The sequence below is a fragment of the Dermacentor andersoni genome, chromosome 3 (genome assembly GCF_023375885.2).
Source record: "Dermacentor andersoni chromosome 3, qqDerAnde1_hic_scaffold, whole genome shotgun sequence".
Taxonomy (NCBI): domain Eukaryota; kingdom Metazoa; phylum Arthropoda; class Arachnida; order Ixodida; family Ixodidae; genus Dermacentor; species Dermacentor andersoni.
The window spans coordinates 17,360,614-17,378,324 of NC_092816.1; the positions used below are offsets into that span (position 1 = coordinate 17,360,614).

At 48.4% G+C, this 17,711-nt stretch overlaps 1 protein-coding gene across 1 annotated transcript in view; it reads right to left on the reverse strand.

The window, feature by feature from the left end:
• The window catches only part of Smg5 (Smg5 nonsense mediated mRNA decay factor), a 66,671-nt gene that overhangs the window by 24,495 nt on the left and 24,465 nt on the right, over window positions 1–17,711 (reverse strand). The window contains exons 8-10 of the mRNA XM_050169245.3: window positions 10,032–10,106; window positions 8,943–9,076; window positions 1,602–1,745 (exon numbers count right to left, since the gene is read on the reverse strand). Coding sequence (XP_050025202.1) covers window positions 1,602–1,745; window positions 8,943–9,076; window positions 10,032–10,106 — 353 coding nt within the window. The remainder of the gene's footprint in view (window positions 1–1,601; window positions 1,746–8,942; window positions 9,077–10,031; window positions 10,107–17,711) is intronic.

A 17,711-nucleotide genomic window follows, 5' to 3' on the forward strand; every position in this document is an offset into this window, starting at 1 on the left:
AATCAGTAATTAACAGCAATGTACATCACCAGTGATCCTAGTCAAGTTATCTTATGTGCTCTATAACAAAATTAACAGCCACCATTACTTGATGATAGCAATAGCAGCATACTTTATTATGTCATGCTAACCAGCCTCAACGAAAGCGTTGGTCCCACATACACCCAGTTACTATATAATTTAGGCGATAACAACTTGTGAAGGTAGCATTGCAATCCGTAAAATGTAAGTGTAGTAGAGGCCACTGTCTAGTGTTGCCATTTTTAGAGCACAGCTCTTAGGCACCCATGCCTGTGTTGAGTGTTGGCGTGCCTCGGCAGCCGAGCGAACGAGCATAGCGAAGGATGAAAGAGCGAACACAAAGTACAACGGGCGATGAAAGACGGCGATAGCGAAGTGAGCACGAGGAGAAAAGCAGAGGAAGAGGGTATGGCGAAACCGCGAGAAGTGTAGTGCCGTGCAAGACAGGCTCTGCGGTGAGGATGGCTATCAGATCGTGCCAGAGACATATGGAAACAAAGTGCAACATAAGCAGAGGTCTGTCTGCAGCACACTTCGCTTCATTTGCAACATGACGCATGAGAAAGATTGTCTGTGCCAGCCAATATATCGTGAAACATGTACTATAGAGCTGCACTCAAATTTTGCATTAGGCAGTATTGTAATCGTCAGTCAATGTTTTTCTTTTTAGAGTGTGTCACTAAACTGAGGAAGCTTGCTAAATTTTCACTTAATTTAAATAATGTAGGTGTTTTAGAACACTAATACAGGCCAGCATTCTAACTACCGAAGCCATCTAGTGTCCATACAGTGAATTTACCAGCAGGTTGTAGACAGCTTTAGCTTTACTAATATGCATATTTATGAAACAAGGGTTAACCACCTCTGAATTTATTTGAAATTATGCATAAGTATCCCTCACAAAGGAAGAAAAAGATAAGAAAGAACAAGAAAAATAAACAAAAGATAGCAGTCTCAGCTCGAAGTACAATGTTTGCATTAATGGCAACAGTAAGCAATTTCTATATTGCTGAGGCCAATAGAGTAAGTGCTGTCTTGTGTCTTCTCGCTTAGCCCCATTTTTAGTGTCGTTCGCTTCCAAAAGAATGTAAAAGTTTGCAATGATGCAGGCTGCTATGCTGCCTAGCGAGCAGGTTATGCTGGTGAGACAAAGGGCTGCTGTGGTGATAAAGTGAGCTCTGTAAGCTAGACCTGCGATTGTGGTAAAAACCAGTTCACAATGGCAAGAGTCACCATGGAGCCTTGGGGAAATGCAGGTTTTGAAAAAAGACGTGTGGGTTTAACATCAGGAGTGTGTAACTTGTAGCCTATTAATAGATGAAGATTGAGCAGCACCAAAGTCTGCAGTAAAGCTTGAGAAATAAGTGACACCTTTATTTCTATAGTTTTTTAATGAAAATTATGCATTTAACCTTCTTGTTTATCCTGGCGTTAACGGTTAGATGCGAGGGGGCGAACAATATCAGGGCAGGTTCATGTTGCAGTACACAACAAGGAAGCTCTCTTTTGCAATATCTGCTCCGCTTCGGAGTGAACCGGAACACACACCCAATGCACTTGTCAGTACACCTGGCACTCACCGGTATTTCGGTGGATGATGCTGTGTCTCTGTCTCTCAGGTCCTGTGAGGGAGCACTGAGACACAAGGTGAGAACAGGTCGCAGTCACATGGGAGAACATGTTCAGGGTGAAGGCAGCTGCAGCACTGCTCAAAGGATGAGGCCCTGCAAACATCGGGAAACCACCTTCTTTGGTTTCTTGAGCCTTTCAGAGCAATTGCACAATACTGGCATTCACCTTTAACTTCTGCTTCACCACCGCCCATGAACCATTAGTATATGGTGCAATCTGCACTACTGGCCACGCAACTGTCTGGCAATTTGAGTAAGTATACCTTCTATTCAAGGTGTCAAGCACACTACCAAGCACTGGCTTTTTAAAGTGGGGCTGAGGGGAGCTGCAACGTTCTTAAGAAAACGAGACATGCACAAATAGATGCTATGAACACAACCGTAATAACTGTTCTCAGTGGAAAACATATAAAGCTGTTTTGTTGCATTTCCTATTTGAACCCCCAGATATAGCGGCACTTTGCATGATTAAAAAAAATTAAATTATGGGGTTTTATGTGCCAAAACCACTTTCTGATTATGAGGCACGCCGTAGCGGAGGACTCCGGAAATTTTGACCACCTGGGGTTCTTTAACGTGCACCTAAATCTAAGTACACGGGTGTTCTTGCATTTCGCCCCCATCGAAATGCGGCCGCCGTGGCCGGGATTCGATCCCGCGACCTCGTGCTTGGCAGCCCAACACCATAGCCACTGAGCAACCACGGCGGGTCACTTTGCATGATTAAACAAACATTTGTACATTATTATGAACATTCAAAAGACTTGTTACGAACAGTTACAGTTATAAATAATTATGCATAATGCATTGTCGCTGTCTGCATGGGTGCAACTGAAAGTTGAAGTACAGTTGAACCTCGTAAATTCGAACACACTTAATTCGAATTTTCAGTTTATCCGAACTGGCACTATGGTCCTGTCAAAGTTGTGTATTCCAATGGGGTGAAAATGCCCGGTAATACAAACATGCAAGCATTTTTATTTGCAACGGTTAATTTGAACATACTGTGCTCCGACCAAGATTCCTCTGACCCCGCCACAGAGGAAGAGCTTAGAACAGACGCCCCAACACCGCGCGAAAAGAAAGAAAGGAAGAGTAAAGAAATTGTGGTGGAAATTCGTGCTCAGGCATGTGCAGGCGCTTATCACTGATTACTTCTGTTAGTGACACGGGTGTCCTGTACAGTCAACGACCGATTTTCCGGACCCCAATTTTGCGGACATGCCAGATAATTCGGACGCCTTTGCGGCACCGCCATGTACCTCACAGAGTCGATGTACAAGAACGTCTGAAACTTCGGACGCAAAGAACCTTCGCCGTGCGACTTTCCAGACTTTTTGCCATGACCACAGGTCCGAAATGGCATTAATCGGAGCCACCACCATCGCCGTTTTGATTATCGCACCACCTTGAGCTGGTGCTCTCGCACGTAGATCCACTGGCAGCTGTATCCACAACCCGGCAACGCTATGCCTAGCTACTTCGACGTTCGCTACCTAGCGTCTTGCTGTTCGGTGCCGTGTTCTTTATTAAAACAATTTGCTGCTGTTAGCAATGGCGCCGACTCTGCCTTTGTAATCCTTGCCAGTGTCTTCGAAGCGCGGAAAGCATAACGCGTTGTATAATGCCGGTTCCCGGAAGTCAGATTCGCCCGAATACAGCAGTGTTACGCAGTGACGCATACTAAAAATTTCGAAGAGGCAATTGTTATGGGACATGGTATGTTTCCTTTAATTATACACGTGTGCACCCGCCATCGCTTATCACAGTATGGGCACCGATATGCCTAATAACTGACTGTAATTTGTAAATACGTGTGACTAAATCTTCTGGAAGTTTCCACTCATGGGTTAGCTCAGTGCACATGTGCCCCTGCAGGTAAGTCCTCCATTCAATTAGCTTGCTTTAATTTGAACGTTCAATTCGAAAAAATTTTTGGGCCCACTTAGAGTTTGAATTATTGAGATTCGGCTGTAGTAACATTTCACACTGCTGGAGTTTTAAGATTGCAGCTGCAAAAGCACTAGCACAAGGTCTACAGCATTGTATGTTCTGTAAAAATAAGTGCAATGTGTGCATTATGTACAGTGCTCACGGAATGAAACGCGTCAATTTAGGGCTAAGTAATGCGCGTACTTTCGTTTCAACCGGCTACAGTTCGTGTCACATCGACGTAATTCCGACGCGTACACTTACATCAGAGTCCTCGTCACCTTTGGTGACCAAATTCCTAGCGACATGACATGGTGCTCTCGCGTACTTTGCACACATGTATGGTTCTACTAAATGTTCCGTGTCCCATTTCATTCCGTGAGCACTGTACATCGAGTGGCAAATGCCCCTCAAAGGGAACTAGCATTCGAACACCAGATAGTCATTGTCACTCATTTGGCATCTAATACCATGTGTGTGTGCATGCATCATGCATGTGCACACATTGTATTGCCTTACTGTCTACACTGCACACTACATTGCCTAATTTGCACATTCCCTCTGCTGGCTTTGCAGCATGCTGCTGTATGAGAGAGAGAGAGAGAGAGAGAGAGAGAGAAATAATATATACATATACTTAAAAAAGAAAGAAAGAAAAAAGCTTGTCCTAAAGCCCCTTAAACTTCGTAAAGTAGCGGCACCCTCCTCCTCCGCCTTCATTCCTTCTTGTTTCTCCTCTCTTTCATGCTCCCTCCTCGACCGTGGCACCACCTACACCGCTCGAGCATAGCAACAGTGCCAACATGCGCTCCTCGCCACTCCATAGACACTTCTCGCGCGAAAATGGCGCTGAAGCACGGCGCGAGGGCCCACGTGATGCTATTAGGCCAATAGCGACACGGCATCGGCCTCGACCAGAGCGCACGAGGAGGAGGCAGCATTCTTCAAAGCGTGACGCTACTTTACAAAGTTTAAGGGGCTTTAGCTTGTCCAGGTGACAACCTCACTTTTGAGACATGTTGCCATTCACCTTGTGCTGCCACTGTGTATGTACAATTTCTGTCTATGATTTATGAAGCTGTCAATTGCTGAGTGCCTGTGTCATAACAGGGATATGTCCTCACTTGCATATTTTCATCAACTCCTCTCACCACTGCAACGGTGCATACGTCCGGCGGGTGCTCTTCTCAGCATCTGCACTGCATTTTTTTTGTGGCCTTCTAATCTGTACATGACTGCACCATGTTTACTGTTTACAGTTGAGGCACAGTACAACATTCTTGTCTGTCAGAGACATAAGAGAACTTTCTTCAAGTACAGAGGGAGGGACAGCAAGTGCAAATTTTTTTGTAGGATGAGACCCTCCTGCAGCCTCCACTGTAGCAATGATCACGGAGAACATGCCTGCATCATGGGGAGCCCATATATTCAGGCAGACACCTATACAGTAAAAGCTCGTTAATTCACAACTCGTTAATTCGAAGTAGCCGCGGCGGTCTGTCCAGCAATGTATTAAAAGCAATATGTAACGCATCCCGCTAATTCACACTGAAATCCGCACCACCACAGATAATTCGAACTCCAGAACATTGTGGATGGGGAGAGTGCTAGTACGCGGGAGCACGCTGGCGTCCCCGTGTGGGCCATGCAGCATTGCTTTTTCCATCTGTGGCCCTTTGTTTAGGCTTGATTGGAGAGAGACGCATTTGCGCCTGGCCATGACATGGCCAACACCTCTGTTGCAGGTTGCTTCTCTCCCGGGAGATTGCATATAAAGCTCAATGACGATAAAATCATTGCTGTGTGCTGTATGCTGTATGTGTGAGAGAAAGCGTGCGAGGGTGAGCCGGCGGACGCGGCTCAATCTCGCGTGCTCGAGAGAGAGGAAGGCGGGGCGCTTGCGCACCCTCTCCTGTCACACGTGCGAGGCACAGGGGTGAGGCAGAGGGAGGGGGGACAGGATGTTTGTCTCCGGCAGCAGCTGCTTACAGCGTCGTATATTGAAAGCCATCTGCAACCTGGCCAAAGTGTGCGCTCGTGCGGGCCTTATCTTCAAAGCGATCTATGATGTTTGCAGAGTGTGCGTAGTGCTGGTAGCTTTGTATGCGATGTGCTATCTACGTTTCGTTCATGTTAAGCGAGAGCTGTACGAAGGTCAATTCGCTCGCTGCTACTACAGTGATTCCTCACTCATCGAGCGAGATGTGTTCATGTTTACTTGTGCGCACGTGACACCATACTTGTTATTTTAGTCAGTAAGTGAATGTTTACAAGTTTGTACGGCCGACAAAACTGCTATCCTTACTTCGTATAGCTATCTACTAATTCGCTATCGCAATCGATGCTTTGCTTTTCAGGTGAACTGTAAAATTTCTATTTCTCCACGCTAGTCGGCGCGATGAACGCACAGACAGAGCAAGAGCCATCTCAACGTCGGACATGTCAGACAGCATTGGCCGCGTCCGGTGATGCTGGCTGCGCCAGTGCTTCGAAGTATAAACATTGTTGTTCATGCCAACATGATGTAGCGTCGGTGCGCCCGTGCTCACGCCTGATCAGACTATATACATGCCTTAACCGAGCTATTTTTATCTGAATCATTCGTTCAAATTTTGTATAATTTGAATTTTCGTAGCATCCCTGCGGAATTCGAATTAACAAGATTTTACTGTAGTACTTCTTCTCCGATGTCTGAACAACCTCAACTATAACCTCAAGTGATGTCACCGTCAGTGCTGCAACGCCAATAACAAAAGAATTGTCATTAAACACCCCAAGGGCACTGCCGGGCAGAGATGCATTGCTCATAAAAAATTAGGGCCAAGGTTGAAAGCTTGCTATGTAACAAACAAGTACAAAATGGGAATGGCAGTGATAGACCCTGTGAGGATTGTATTCGTCTATTTCGCTGCGGTGCCACAGCGGAGCATGTTTTGGGCATGGGGACTGCATCGCAGCAAGCCTGCTTTCTAACGTCTTGTGCACAGGCTGCCACTTTCCCTCTGTATCCCCCAAGGGTGCCGTAGAGAAGCGGGACTGTAAAACACTTGCTGCTGTCCGCCCCCAAGCAAACCAGGAGCTCACCCGAGTGGTCTGTTTTGGCAGGAACTCGCATGCCATCTCTCCTGGTGGCTCAAGCTGACAGTGGAAACGGGGCTGCAGGGACAAACTCTCGGATGGTGAAACGATGTGCACTGAATTCCGATTCTCCCAGTTACCCCTTTTTGCTGCTCGTTGGCCTTGCCAAAGGCCTTCAACCTCAGGCAAGTGCATACCTATTCGCTGCTCCTGTTCTGAAGACTACTTCAAAGGGGCGTGATTCACTTCATGTGCGGGCTCATAGTGAGCCGGGTTGACCTCGGAGGCTATATCAAGCTGAAGGAACATTGCCCTATTAGCACAGTTGTTGGGAGCGATCCTCCCATTCAGCATTTTCTAATGCTGCTGTGTCACCCTTTATTTGGGGGAGCTTTGGCTCATGCACATGGCAAGAATAGGGTGTAGCAGTTAGTCAATGCCACGGTAGCCATCTCCTTCCTTGTACTCTGGGCCTCCTTTTAGTGCGGCGTTCTGTCTCACTCCCAGTGGAGATTGAATGAAATCCGCCTGCAGGTTTGGATCCTCAGACTCGCATGGTGGTCTAAGGGACTACCAGTCGAGCACTGAATGATAGAGACCACAAAGTGGCGCCCAACATGGGGTGCCACTTCGTGATCCCTATCACACTTTGTGGTGTCTCTGCTCCCACAGTCGGCTCGAGCCACTAGGAGAGAGGGGACACAAATTCCCGCCCAAGCAATGCCCTTGGGTGAGCCCTTGGTCCACTTAGGGGTGGACAGCAGCAAATGATTTACGGTACCGCCGCTCTACGGCGCCCTTAAAAAAAAAAAGAGAAAGGAAAAGCAGCAGCTCGCACGTGCAAAGTTTGAAAGCGACTGCCGCGATGCGGCCCCTATGCCCAAAACGTGCTGTGTTATGGTGCCGGAATGAAATGGATGAATACAATCCCCACTACTCTAACATGTGCACAAATCTCACCAAAGGCCTACTGATGGTGACATTATCAGGCATACTCCAACTGGGAGGAGAAAATTTGTAACACATGTTTGTGAACCAATTCAATGCTTGTTGCTCAACTACCATTGCAAGCTTTTGAAATAAATCACTGTGGCATAATGTAGTACAGTAAAACCTCGTTAATTCGACCCTCGTTAATTCGGAAAATGGGATAATTCGGACATATTTGGCCGCAGGTTGGTTAATTCTGACAACTTCCGGAGCTCAGCGAGCGCCGGAGTGCCGCGAATGTGCAACTCAAAAGAGCAAAATGGCGTTAGCGTCTACCGAAACGAAGCAGCGGAGTCTGCATCGCCAGAACGTGTCGTGCCTAATGTGCCTCTAAAGCCTTTATTCTTGCCTTTACCACCACGCACAGCACCACGTTGGTTCTGTGCCTTCATGAGTGCGTAGTTGCCATACATGATCGCGCCAATAGCAGCGGCTGCAGCAAATTAGTTTCGGTTTGACTCGCTATACGCACGTCGGTGGCTTGCCTTCATAACTGCATAGTTGTCGTCCATGATCGCGTTGGTCGATCACAGATGGCAACAGTGAATCTGATAACAGTTGCTGCAAACGGTACTTTTGTTTTGACTCGGTGCATGTGTCGGCTGTGCACCTTGAAGACCACAAGGTCGCCGTCCATGATCGCATTGACAGCGGCCGCGGTTTTGTCCGCAGCGTTTGTTGCAAACAGTAGCTTCAGTTTGACAAGCTTTTGAGGGTGAAGAGCACCGGCTACATCACGATAGATAGCAACCAGTACCGGCGAAAAAATGATCGGGATGTGCGTGCTGTAGTAAAAAGCCAGTCTCAAATGAAATCGCACCCCGCGGCCGCACCAATTGGCCACAAGATGACGAGAATTGCAGCTTCCGCACTGCTTTTTTGCGAGATGGAAACGGGATTGGCTCATTCGTTCAGTAAATAAAAGCATGTTGACGTGGTAGCATTTGTTCAATTTTTTTTTTTACATTTCTTTTGGTCCTGTGAAATATGAATTAACGTGGTTTTACTGTATTCTGCATAGTGCTTTACAATATGGTTATGTAGCAACAGGCAAAGGACAGGCTATTATACAAGTGTATACGTACAGGTGCACAGTTCTGTCCTAGAAAAAACAGCTCATGCAAAGTTACATTGTTGCCAGCTTTGCAACCATGGTAGGCCTTTCTTCACCAGAAGCAACAACTGTTCCATAGATAGAAACATGGTCAGGTGTTGAGAGAAATTCTGCATAAAAATTTTCATCTAAATGTGGCATAAGACTTGGAAGGAAAAAACCGTGAGGGCATTCACCTGACTTGTGCAGCTTGTCAGTGCAGATGATGGCCATGACAGCTGCTTGGAAAACCAACTCTGTCTCTGCCTCGGGCTGCTCCAAGACAGCCACCAGTTGTGACAAGCACTCCTCACACAGGCTCTGCAGCCCACTAGGTGAAAGACAGTTTACGTTCTGAGCCACTGCCACCCAACCATGCAAGCATTTACTAGTATGCACTGGGCTGCAAGGACACAATTTAATGCTCATGAAATGACAGCATCTTGTAACCGGAAGGTAGGCGTGTTTTCGCAAAGAAATCTTCTCAAACTTGTAAGTGTCATAGAGCAATTCCAATCTTACAGTTCATGCCCCAAGACAAAAGAAATATCACTTGTATCAACACCAGAAGGTCAACCACTGTCATGCATGCAAGGACTCTACAGTGAATTAAGCAGAACATCATGCAGTAAACTAACAATGTGGGGATTTATCAACAAGGAAACAAAGCTGAGCAAGAAATGAGATAAATGTCAGTTATTTCAGGCTTCGTTTCTTCTATCAGTCTTTCAAGATGGTGATACAGGCTTACAAGGTGGCTTTCAAGTGATGGCAGTGCCCTTCCAGAGATCGCCTGGTTTCCATGCAGTACGAGATTTTGAAAGCAAAATTACCACCATACATATCATCATCATCATTACCAGCCTATGTTTATGCCCACTGCAGAACAAAGGCCTCCAATTATCGCTGTCTTGTGCCTGCAAATTTCCTAATTTCATCACACTACCTAGTTTTCTGCCGTTCTCGACTTCGCTTCCCTATCCTGGCAACCATTCTGTAACTCTAATGGTCCGCCGATTATCTGCCCAACACATCACATGGCCAGCCCAGCTCAAATTTTTTCTCTCGTAATGTCAGCTAGAACATATTTTTTTCTCCTAATGTCAACTAGAAAATCCGATATCCCCGTTTGCTCTCTTATCCACACTGCTCTCTTCCTGTCGCTTAATGTTACGCCTAACATTTTTCATTCCACTGCTCTTTGCACGGTTATTAGTTTGTTTTATATGTATACATATCAGCAATAGTAATACTGGGCCTAACAACATAGTTATTGTAATACCAACCTGGTGTCACTGGAGGTGTAAAACTGCTCGCACAACCTCAGGTAGCTGCATGTAAAGACTGCTGATGGTTTGCACCTGCATCAAATTGCACAGTAAAATCAAAATGTGGAGTTCAACATCCCAAAGCTGCATAATCAGTTGGGTATGAGGGATGCGATAATGGAAGGCTAGATATTCGGACAACCTGTGGTTCTTTAACATGCACCCAAGGCATGGCACACAAGCGTGTTAAAGCACAGCTCTTGGGTGCCCATTCCTGGGCTGAGCATTGGCACCTCTCGGCATAACCGCACCAACGCGCTCATGTCACTGCTCGCGCGTTCATTGTCGTCTTCTTCCACAGCTGGCTCCATTGCCACTAATCATGCCAGTGTTCCCATACTGCCCCTCCCTCTGTGAAGGCGCTGACAGTACTGGCCAACTGCCAGTCGGTGCAGGGATTTCGGTCTTAAATTCTTTGCCTCAATATATAGTGAAATGAAAACACGTATACAGCTGCACTCAAATTTCACGTTAGAGAGTATCATAATTGACAGACACTTCTTACATTCCACACCCTTCAAAATGCGTCCCCCAAAGCTGGTAATCAAACCTGTGATCTCACGATCAGTAGCAGAACACAATCATGGCCACTGAAGTACCACAGTGGGTAAAATCACACAGTGACAACAAAGTAATACTAGTCACGACACTCTACCAAACTGCTTGTGCTTCTTGGCCTGTTTATGTCATCACAGCTTAGCCAAATGGGGAAAAATATATTTTTTTTTATTGCAGAAGAGGGAAGAAACATGGACAAGTCCAAAATACTGGATTCGCCGGGAAATTAGTGACTTAATTTCATAAGTGGCAAAGAAAGGTGTGCTGTAATCCGATTGTCACTTTTGGGCATATACTTTCAGTTTCAAATGACCAGCGCAAGATGCATCAGCGTGTACAAGCACTGGTCTTCTTATCACAGTGCGGAAACAATGCCACTTGTTGACGCGTCCGATGTTTGTCATGCGATCACGAAAATGAAAGTATCTTCAAAAGTGATTGTTTGAGAATACAGGCCAGACAGTCCGTGTCCTCAATTTTTTTAGCAACACCTCTTATGATATTCCTTTCACGCTTCGTCTGTGGTCAGATTGACGCTCTGCCCTGAAAGGTGGATGATAAGAGTGGAATAAAATTGTGCGGAAGGCATTTCTACAATATCGTGGCCCATATCTCAACCATTTTCATGCTGTCACTACACAGATAAACGAAAGTAGTCAATGCATCGACCAAATCTTCATACGCAACTACTACATCGACTAGGCTTTGCTAGTCTTGGCTTCAAGAGAGAGACGGAGAAAACATTTATTTGGACCATCGAGGTCGTTACTGTTGAGGTCGAGTGGGTGGTGTTTTCATTCCAGGACACCACTGGCCATGGCTGCTCAACGTACTTGCTGGACAAGAGCTTGTCCCACCAGGGTATCGCCGATCAGCTGTACCTCCCACCGCTCAAATGATGTGCTAGGCGTCTTTAAGTGTTAAGTGTTGAGGTTTGCCCCGCACCCCCATGAGATGTGAAAGAGTGTAGGGCGTGTGTCGCCGAACCAGGGGCAGATGCCGTGATATGTATGTGGGTACATTTTGCTGTATCTGTGTAGGTTTGGGAATGTGTTGGTCTGAGTAAGTGTGAGAGCTACTGCCTCTTCGGTGTTGAGCTTCCTTTGAGGGGGAGGATAAATCCTGCGGTTGAGTTGGATTCGCCGAAGTGACAAGGTCGACAACCATGCCGGTGACATATCAAAATGAAAGTATAGCTATTTCAGCTCTACTCGTGGCCAAATTAGCACATGGCCATGCAGTTGGGAGTTTGAATCATCACAAGGCATGCCCTGTAAGGTGCCCGAAACTTCGGTTGTCATTATACATTAAGTCTATGGGGCTTGTGATGGTGCCACGAAGTTGTCCAAATTATTGGTTGGCCACTGTATGCAAATTGTTAAACGTAATGCATGCGCGCAGCCAACACTGCAAGACTTCGCACAACTTGATAATCGCTAGCCATGAGCGCAGTCAGGATATGAGAATTCCTTTTTGGATAGGTCACTCAAGAATCCACTGACATAATTTCGGCCCGATTTCTGCATATACAGTCGAACCCACTTATAACGATACCGGTTTTAACAATATATCGGAAATAACAATGAAAGCTGCCACACCGTCAACTTTTGTATGTTTTCTATGGGGTGTAACGAAGAAGAGTAGCCTGCCTGCACCACAGCACGATCGCTACCGGCATGAGCTCATGGTTGCTGTCTTTCGCCGAACGCTTGTGACGGCTACCCGTTCGCGCCCGTTGCTAATAAATCTCTTAGCAAGTGGTGGACGTGCTGGGTTCCGACCACCCTGGAACTTCGGAGGCGCACTCTGCCCCCCATCATGCCCGACGACGCACGCACTCCTCCAGCTCCTCCAACGGTGCCGGCCACCTTGGTTTGTGCCGGTGCCTTGCGTCAGTGAGATCCCCCTATCTTCTCCGGCACAGATGACAAAGACGTTGAAGATTGGATCTCGTCTTATGAGCGAGTGAGTGCCCATAACCAGTGGGACGACGTTACCAAGTTAAGAAACGTCGCATTCTATCTTACGGACGTTGCGAAACTATGGTTTCTAAACCATGAAGCTGACCTCACTTCGTGGTTGGTCTTCAAGACCAACTTTACCCAAGTTTTCGGTCAACCTGCAGTAAGAAAGCTTCGGGCAGAACAACGTTTGCGCACACGATCCCAAGAGGCCGGAGAAAACTTCATGAGCTACATTGAGGACATTGTTGACCTTTGCAAACGGGTGAATGTGTCGATGTCAGAGGAGGAGAAGATCAAACATATAATGAAGGGTATTCAGGACGACGCGTTTCAAATGTTATTATCGAAGAGTCCTCACACTGTCGCTGAAGTGATAGAATTGTGCCAGAGTTACGACGAGTTGCGCAGGCAACGGCTTCACACCCGACGTCCCACCCCGCCCGCCGACTCTCTATCAAGCCTTGGAGTCGACGACAACCATGCTGCTCTCTTCGTAAAAATTCAGGAATTCGTTCGCGCAGAGGTCGCCCGCCAGCTATCTTTGATATCTTCTGTCCAGGAACCACCACCTGCTTTGCATCCTACGATCCGTGACTTCATTCAAGAACAAGTATCTCAAGCCGTTCCTCCAGCCGCTGAGCAGACACCAGTCACGGCTCCTCTCACTTACGCTGAAGCAGTTTCCCGATCTCGTCCACAAACGCCCCTGCCGCCCTCTATGCATCGACCACCGACATTTTTGCCGCCATCTATGCCGCTTCACGACCGACGGCATTTTCCTCCTATGCTGCTACCCAACCGACAGCATTTTCCGAATCCTCAACCGCGACTCGGACCTTACCCCCACCAGTGGCGCACCTTCGATGACCGCCCAATATGTTTTGCTTGTGGTGGTGCTGGTCACGTGGCACGCCATTGTCGTCGTGGCATGCTTCCTCTTCAGAACATCCGGCGAGCGCCACCTTTCCCTGCTCCGTTTTCCTCTTCGCCTTCCAGCCTTCCTACCTCTTCCTTTTCCCCTGACTGCCCAACCGCCTCTACTCGCCGCTCATCATCTCCCCGTCGTCGCTCGCTTTCTTCGATGCGGCGCCGTCCCGTGTCCACCGAGCAGGAAAACTGATGGCCGCAGTTCCCGAGGCACGAACTGCGTCCACGTCGCAATGCCCAAGTCCTCGTCCCTCTCCAGCCAACGTAATTGAAGTCTCTGTCGAAGGAATCACCGTCCTGGCACTTGTAGATACAGGAGCCGCCGTATCCGTAATTTCCGCCGAACTCTGCCGCACACTACGAAAGGTTTTGACGCCTCTCTCCGACTTCTCCCTTCGAACCGCAAACACTCAAAATATAATGCCTCTCGCTGCCTGTACTGCTCGCGTCTTCATTCAAGGCCTACTGTATACCGTCGAATTCGTCGTGCTGCCCTCGTGTTCCCATGACATCATATTAGGCTGGGACTTCCTTGCAAATAACGCCGTTATTGACTGTTGTCACGCCGAACTCGAACTTTCTGCACTTCCCGACGTCGAGACTATCGAAAACGACTCTTCCAGTGTTAAACTGTTTGTTTCCGAAGACAATTCTGTCCCTCCACGTTCTTCCCTGCTTGTGCCTGTGTCGTGCGCCGCTATTTCTGATGCCACTGTTCTCTTTACGCCCTCTGAGCTGTTCATTTGCCGCCAATGTTCTCCGCTGCCCTTTGCTCTTTTTACTCTTCGCAATGGCGTCACGAAAATGGTCGTTGACAATCCCACGGCCTGCCCTTTAGCTTTATTTCATGGTGAATGCCTAGGCCTTGTTCAACCGATCGACACCTTTTGCATCTTTGACGCTCCTGCCGTTTCTACTTCTGCGGGCCTTGGCGCACTTACTTGTGACTCTGCGGTTTATCAGTCACTCCTTTACGCTTTCCACTGCTCCATCGACGATGGCACGTCATCTTCAGAACGAAGCCAGCTTTATGCTCTCCTGCAGAGGTTCAGCGCTTCTTTCGACAGCCATGCTTCCGGTTTGGGCCGCATATCGACCGTTTTTCACCAGATAGATACTGGCAGTCATGCACCTTTATGGCAGCGCCCTTACCGAGTATCCGCCTCTGAGCGCCGTGTCATTGACCACCAGGTTGCTGACATGCTCAAGCGTGGCGTTGTGCAGCCTTCCAACAGTCCCTGGGCATCACCGGTCGTCCTCATTTAGAAAAAGAATGGCTCTATTCGATTCTGCGTCGACTACCGACGTCTGAACAAGATAATGCGCAAGGACGTTTACCCGTTAACGCGCATCGACGACGCCCTCGACTGTTTGCAGGGAGCTGAGTTTTTTTCTTCGCTGGATTTACGTTCCGGATACTGGCAAGTCCCCTTGGCACCATTTGATCGACCTAAAACAGCATTTGTAACACCTGACAGATTGTACGAATTCATCGTAATGCCTTTCGGCCTGTGTAACGCTCCAGCCACTTTTGAGAGAATGATGGATAATATTTTATGCGGCCTCAAATGGAACACATGTTTATGCTACCTGGATGACGTAGTTGTCTTTTCCGCTGATTTCCGAACCCATATCAGCCGTCTCGAACAAGTTCTGAAATGCCTTACTGACGCGGGACTTCAACTTAACTTAAAAAAATTTCGTTTCGGCGCCCGAAAGCTCACTATTCTTGGCCATGTTGTATCGCGAGACGGCGTCCTTCCGGATCCAGCCAAGCTCCGCGCTGTCGCCGACTTTCCGCAACCAAAGAAGTTAAAGGAGCTTTAAAGTTTCCTTGGTTTATGCTCGTACTTCCGACGTTTCATTCGAAATTTCGCTTTCATAAGTGCACCCCTGACAGCCCTTCTAAGTAGCGACAAAGAACTTTTCGCTTGGTCGCCCGCCTGTGATGACGCCTTCACGAAATTACGCCGCCTGCTAACCTCGCCACCTATCCTCCGCCACTTCGATCCTGCAGCGTCCACAGAGGTCCACACCGATGCCAGCGGCGTCGGACTTGGCGCCGTACTCGCGCAACGAGAAGCGGGGTTTGATGAATATGTCGTTGCCTACGCGAGCCGAACTCTGACAAAGGCCGAGGCTAATTACTCTGTTACAGAGAAAGAGTGTTTAGCCATTATTTGGGCCCTTGGAAAATTCCGTCCTTATTTGTACGGTCACCCTTTCGATGTCGTCATTGACCATCACGCCCTTTGTTGGCTGTCTACCCTTAAGGACCCATCTGGCCGACTTGCTCGCTGGGCCCTTAAGCTACAGGAGTACGACATCCGCGTCCTCTACCGTTCCGGCCGCAAACACGGATGCTGACGCCCTTTCTCGCTCACCGGTCTCCGCTGACTGCGCTTGCCTATCCGCCCTTGAGCCCACAGTTCCATCTCATGCACTGGGCAACATGCCGTCGGAGCAGCGCAAGGATCCCTGGGATCAGTGCTCTCATCAGCATCCTTTCTGATCCATCCACCTCTTCACCATCTCGTGCTCTTCGCCGCCAGGCTACCCACTTATGCATTCGCGGCGGCCTTCTTTATCGTCGTAATTACCTCTCTGACGGTCGCAAGTGGCTTCTCGTGATACCCCGCCATCTTCGTGACCTTATCTGCGACGCTTTCCACGCAGACCCTCAGTGCGCACATGCGGCCTCTTCAAGACCTATGCTCGACTACGCATCCGATTTCATTGGCGCGGCATGTATAACTACGTCAGAAAGTTCATTCGCTCCTGTGCTCAGTGCCAACGCCGAAAATTACCTCCCAGACAAGTCTACCCGTCACAACCCCTTCCCTGCCCTAGTCGGCCCTTTGATCGTGTTGGTATAGACATATACGGACCGCTACCCTCCACTCCAGCAGGCAACCGCTGGATTATTGTTGCAGTGGATCACTTGACCCGCTATGCTGAAACAGCTGCTCTGCCGAATGCCACCGCCCGCGACGTTGCATCGTTTCTGCTACGACATTTCGTTCTTCGCCACAGTGCCCCTCGCGAACTTCTGAGCGATAGAGGCCGCGCCTTTCTTTCCGATGCTTTGAAGGCACTACTCGACGAATGCCGAATCGTTCACTGCACCAGTACAGCGTACCATCCGCAAACTACAGGCTTGACCGAGCGCTTCAACCGTACTCTTGGCAATATGCTCTCCATGTACGACGCCTCAGATCATTCAAACTGGGACCAAGTTCTCCCTTTCGTGACGTATGCGTACAATACTGCGGCCCAAGCAACTACTGGTTTTTCCCCTTACTTTCTCCTATACGGGCGAGAGCCTTCTACTACGCTTGATACCATTCTGTCATATACACCTGACGCGTCCGAAAGTACTCCGCTATCTGAAGCTGCTCGTCATGCCGAGGAATGCCGCCAGCTTGCCTGCTCTTTTTCCACCGAGGACCAGTGGCAGCAGCAATCCCGTCAACCTGCCGGCCGTTCTGCACCAACTTTTTTGCCTGGCTCTCTCGTATGGCTTCGGGTACCCGCTACTACATCTGGCCTCCCCTTAAAACTTGTCGCAAAATACCTAGGACCCTACCGCGTTCTGGAGCAAACGTCCTCCGTCAATTACATCGTAGAGCCCCTCACGCCATCGACGGACTTACGCCATCGTGGCCGCGAACTTGTCCATGTCTCTCGCATTAAGCCGTACTACGACCCAATAGTAGTCTCTTCGCCTTAAGCCGCCAGGATGGCGCCTTTTTCTGCGGAGGGCGATTGTAACGAAGAAGAGTAGCCTGCCTGCGCCACAGCACCATCGCTACCAACATGAGCTCGTGGTTGCCGTCTTTCGCCGAATGCTTGTGACGGCTACCCGTTCGCGCCCGTTGCTAATAAATCTCTTAGCAGGGGAAATAACCCGCTTACTACAATGTCCCCAAATTGCATTATCGGTTTTAACGGTGAAGTTTGGCTGCTGGGTGTCTGTGCCGAAATACTTGAAAAGACGTGAAATGTGAGCCACTGCACGATTGCCCACCACGCCAACTGCCACTGTGCGCTACTCTCCATGAGAGATGCCCGCCAGCCTCGCAAGCATCTCTTCCATCACCCTTCCATCCCTCCGAACACGAATGGGCTGTGCCCATAGCTCTGTGCCATAATACCCTCCAAAACATGAATGGGCCGTGCCAACTGCGCT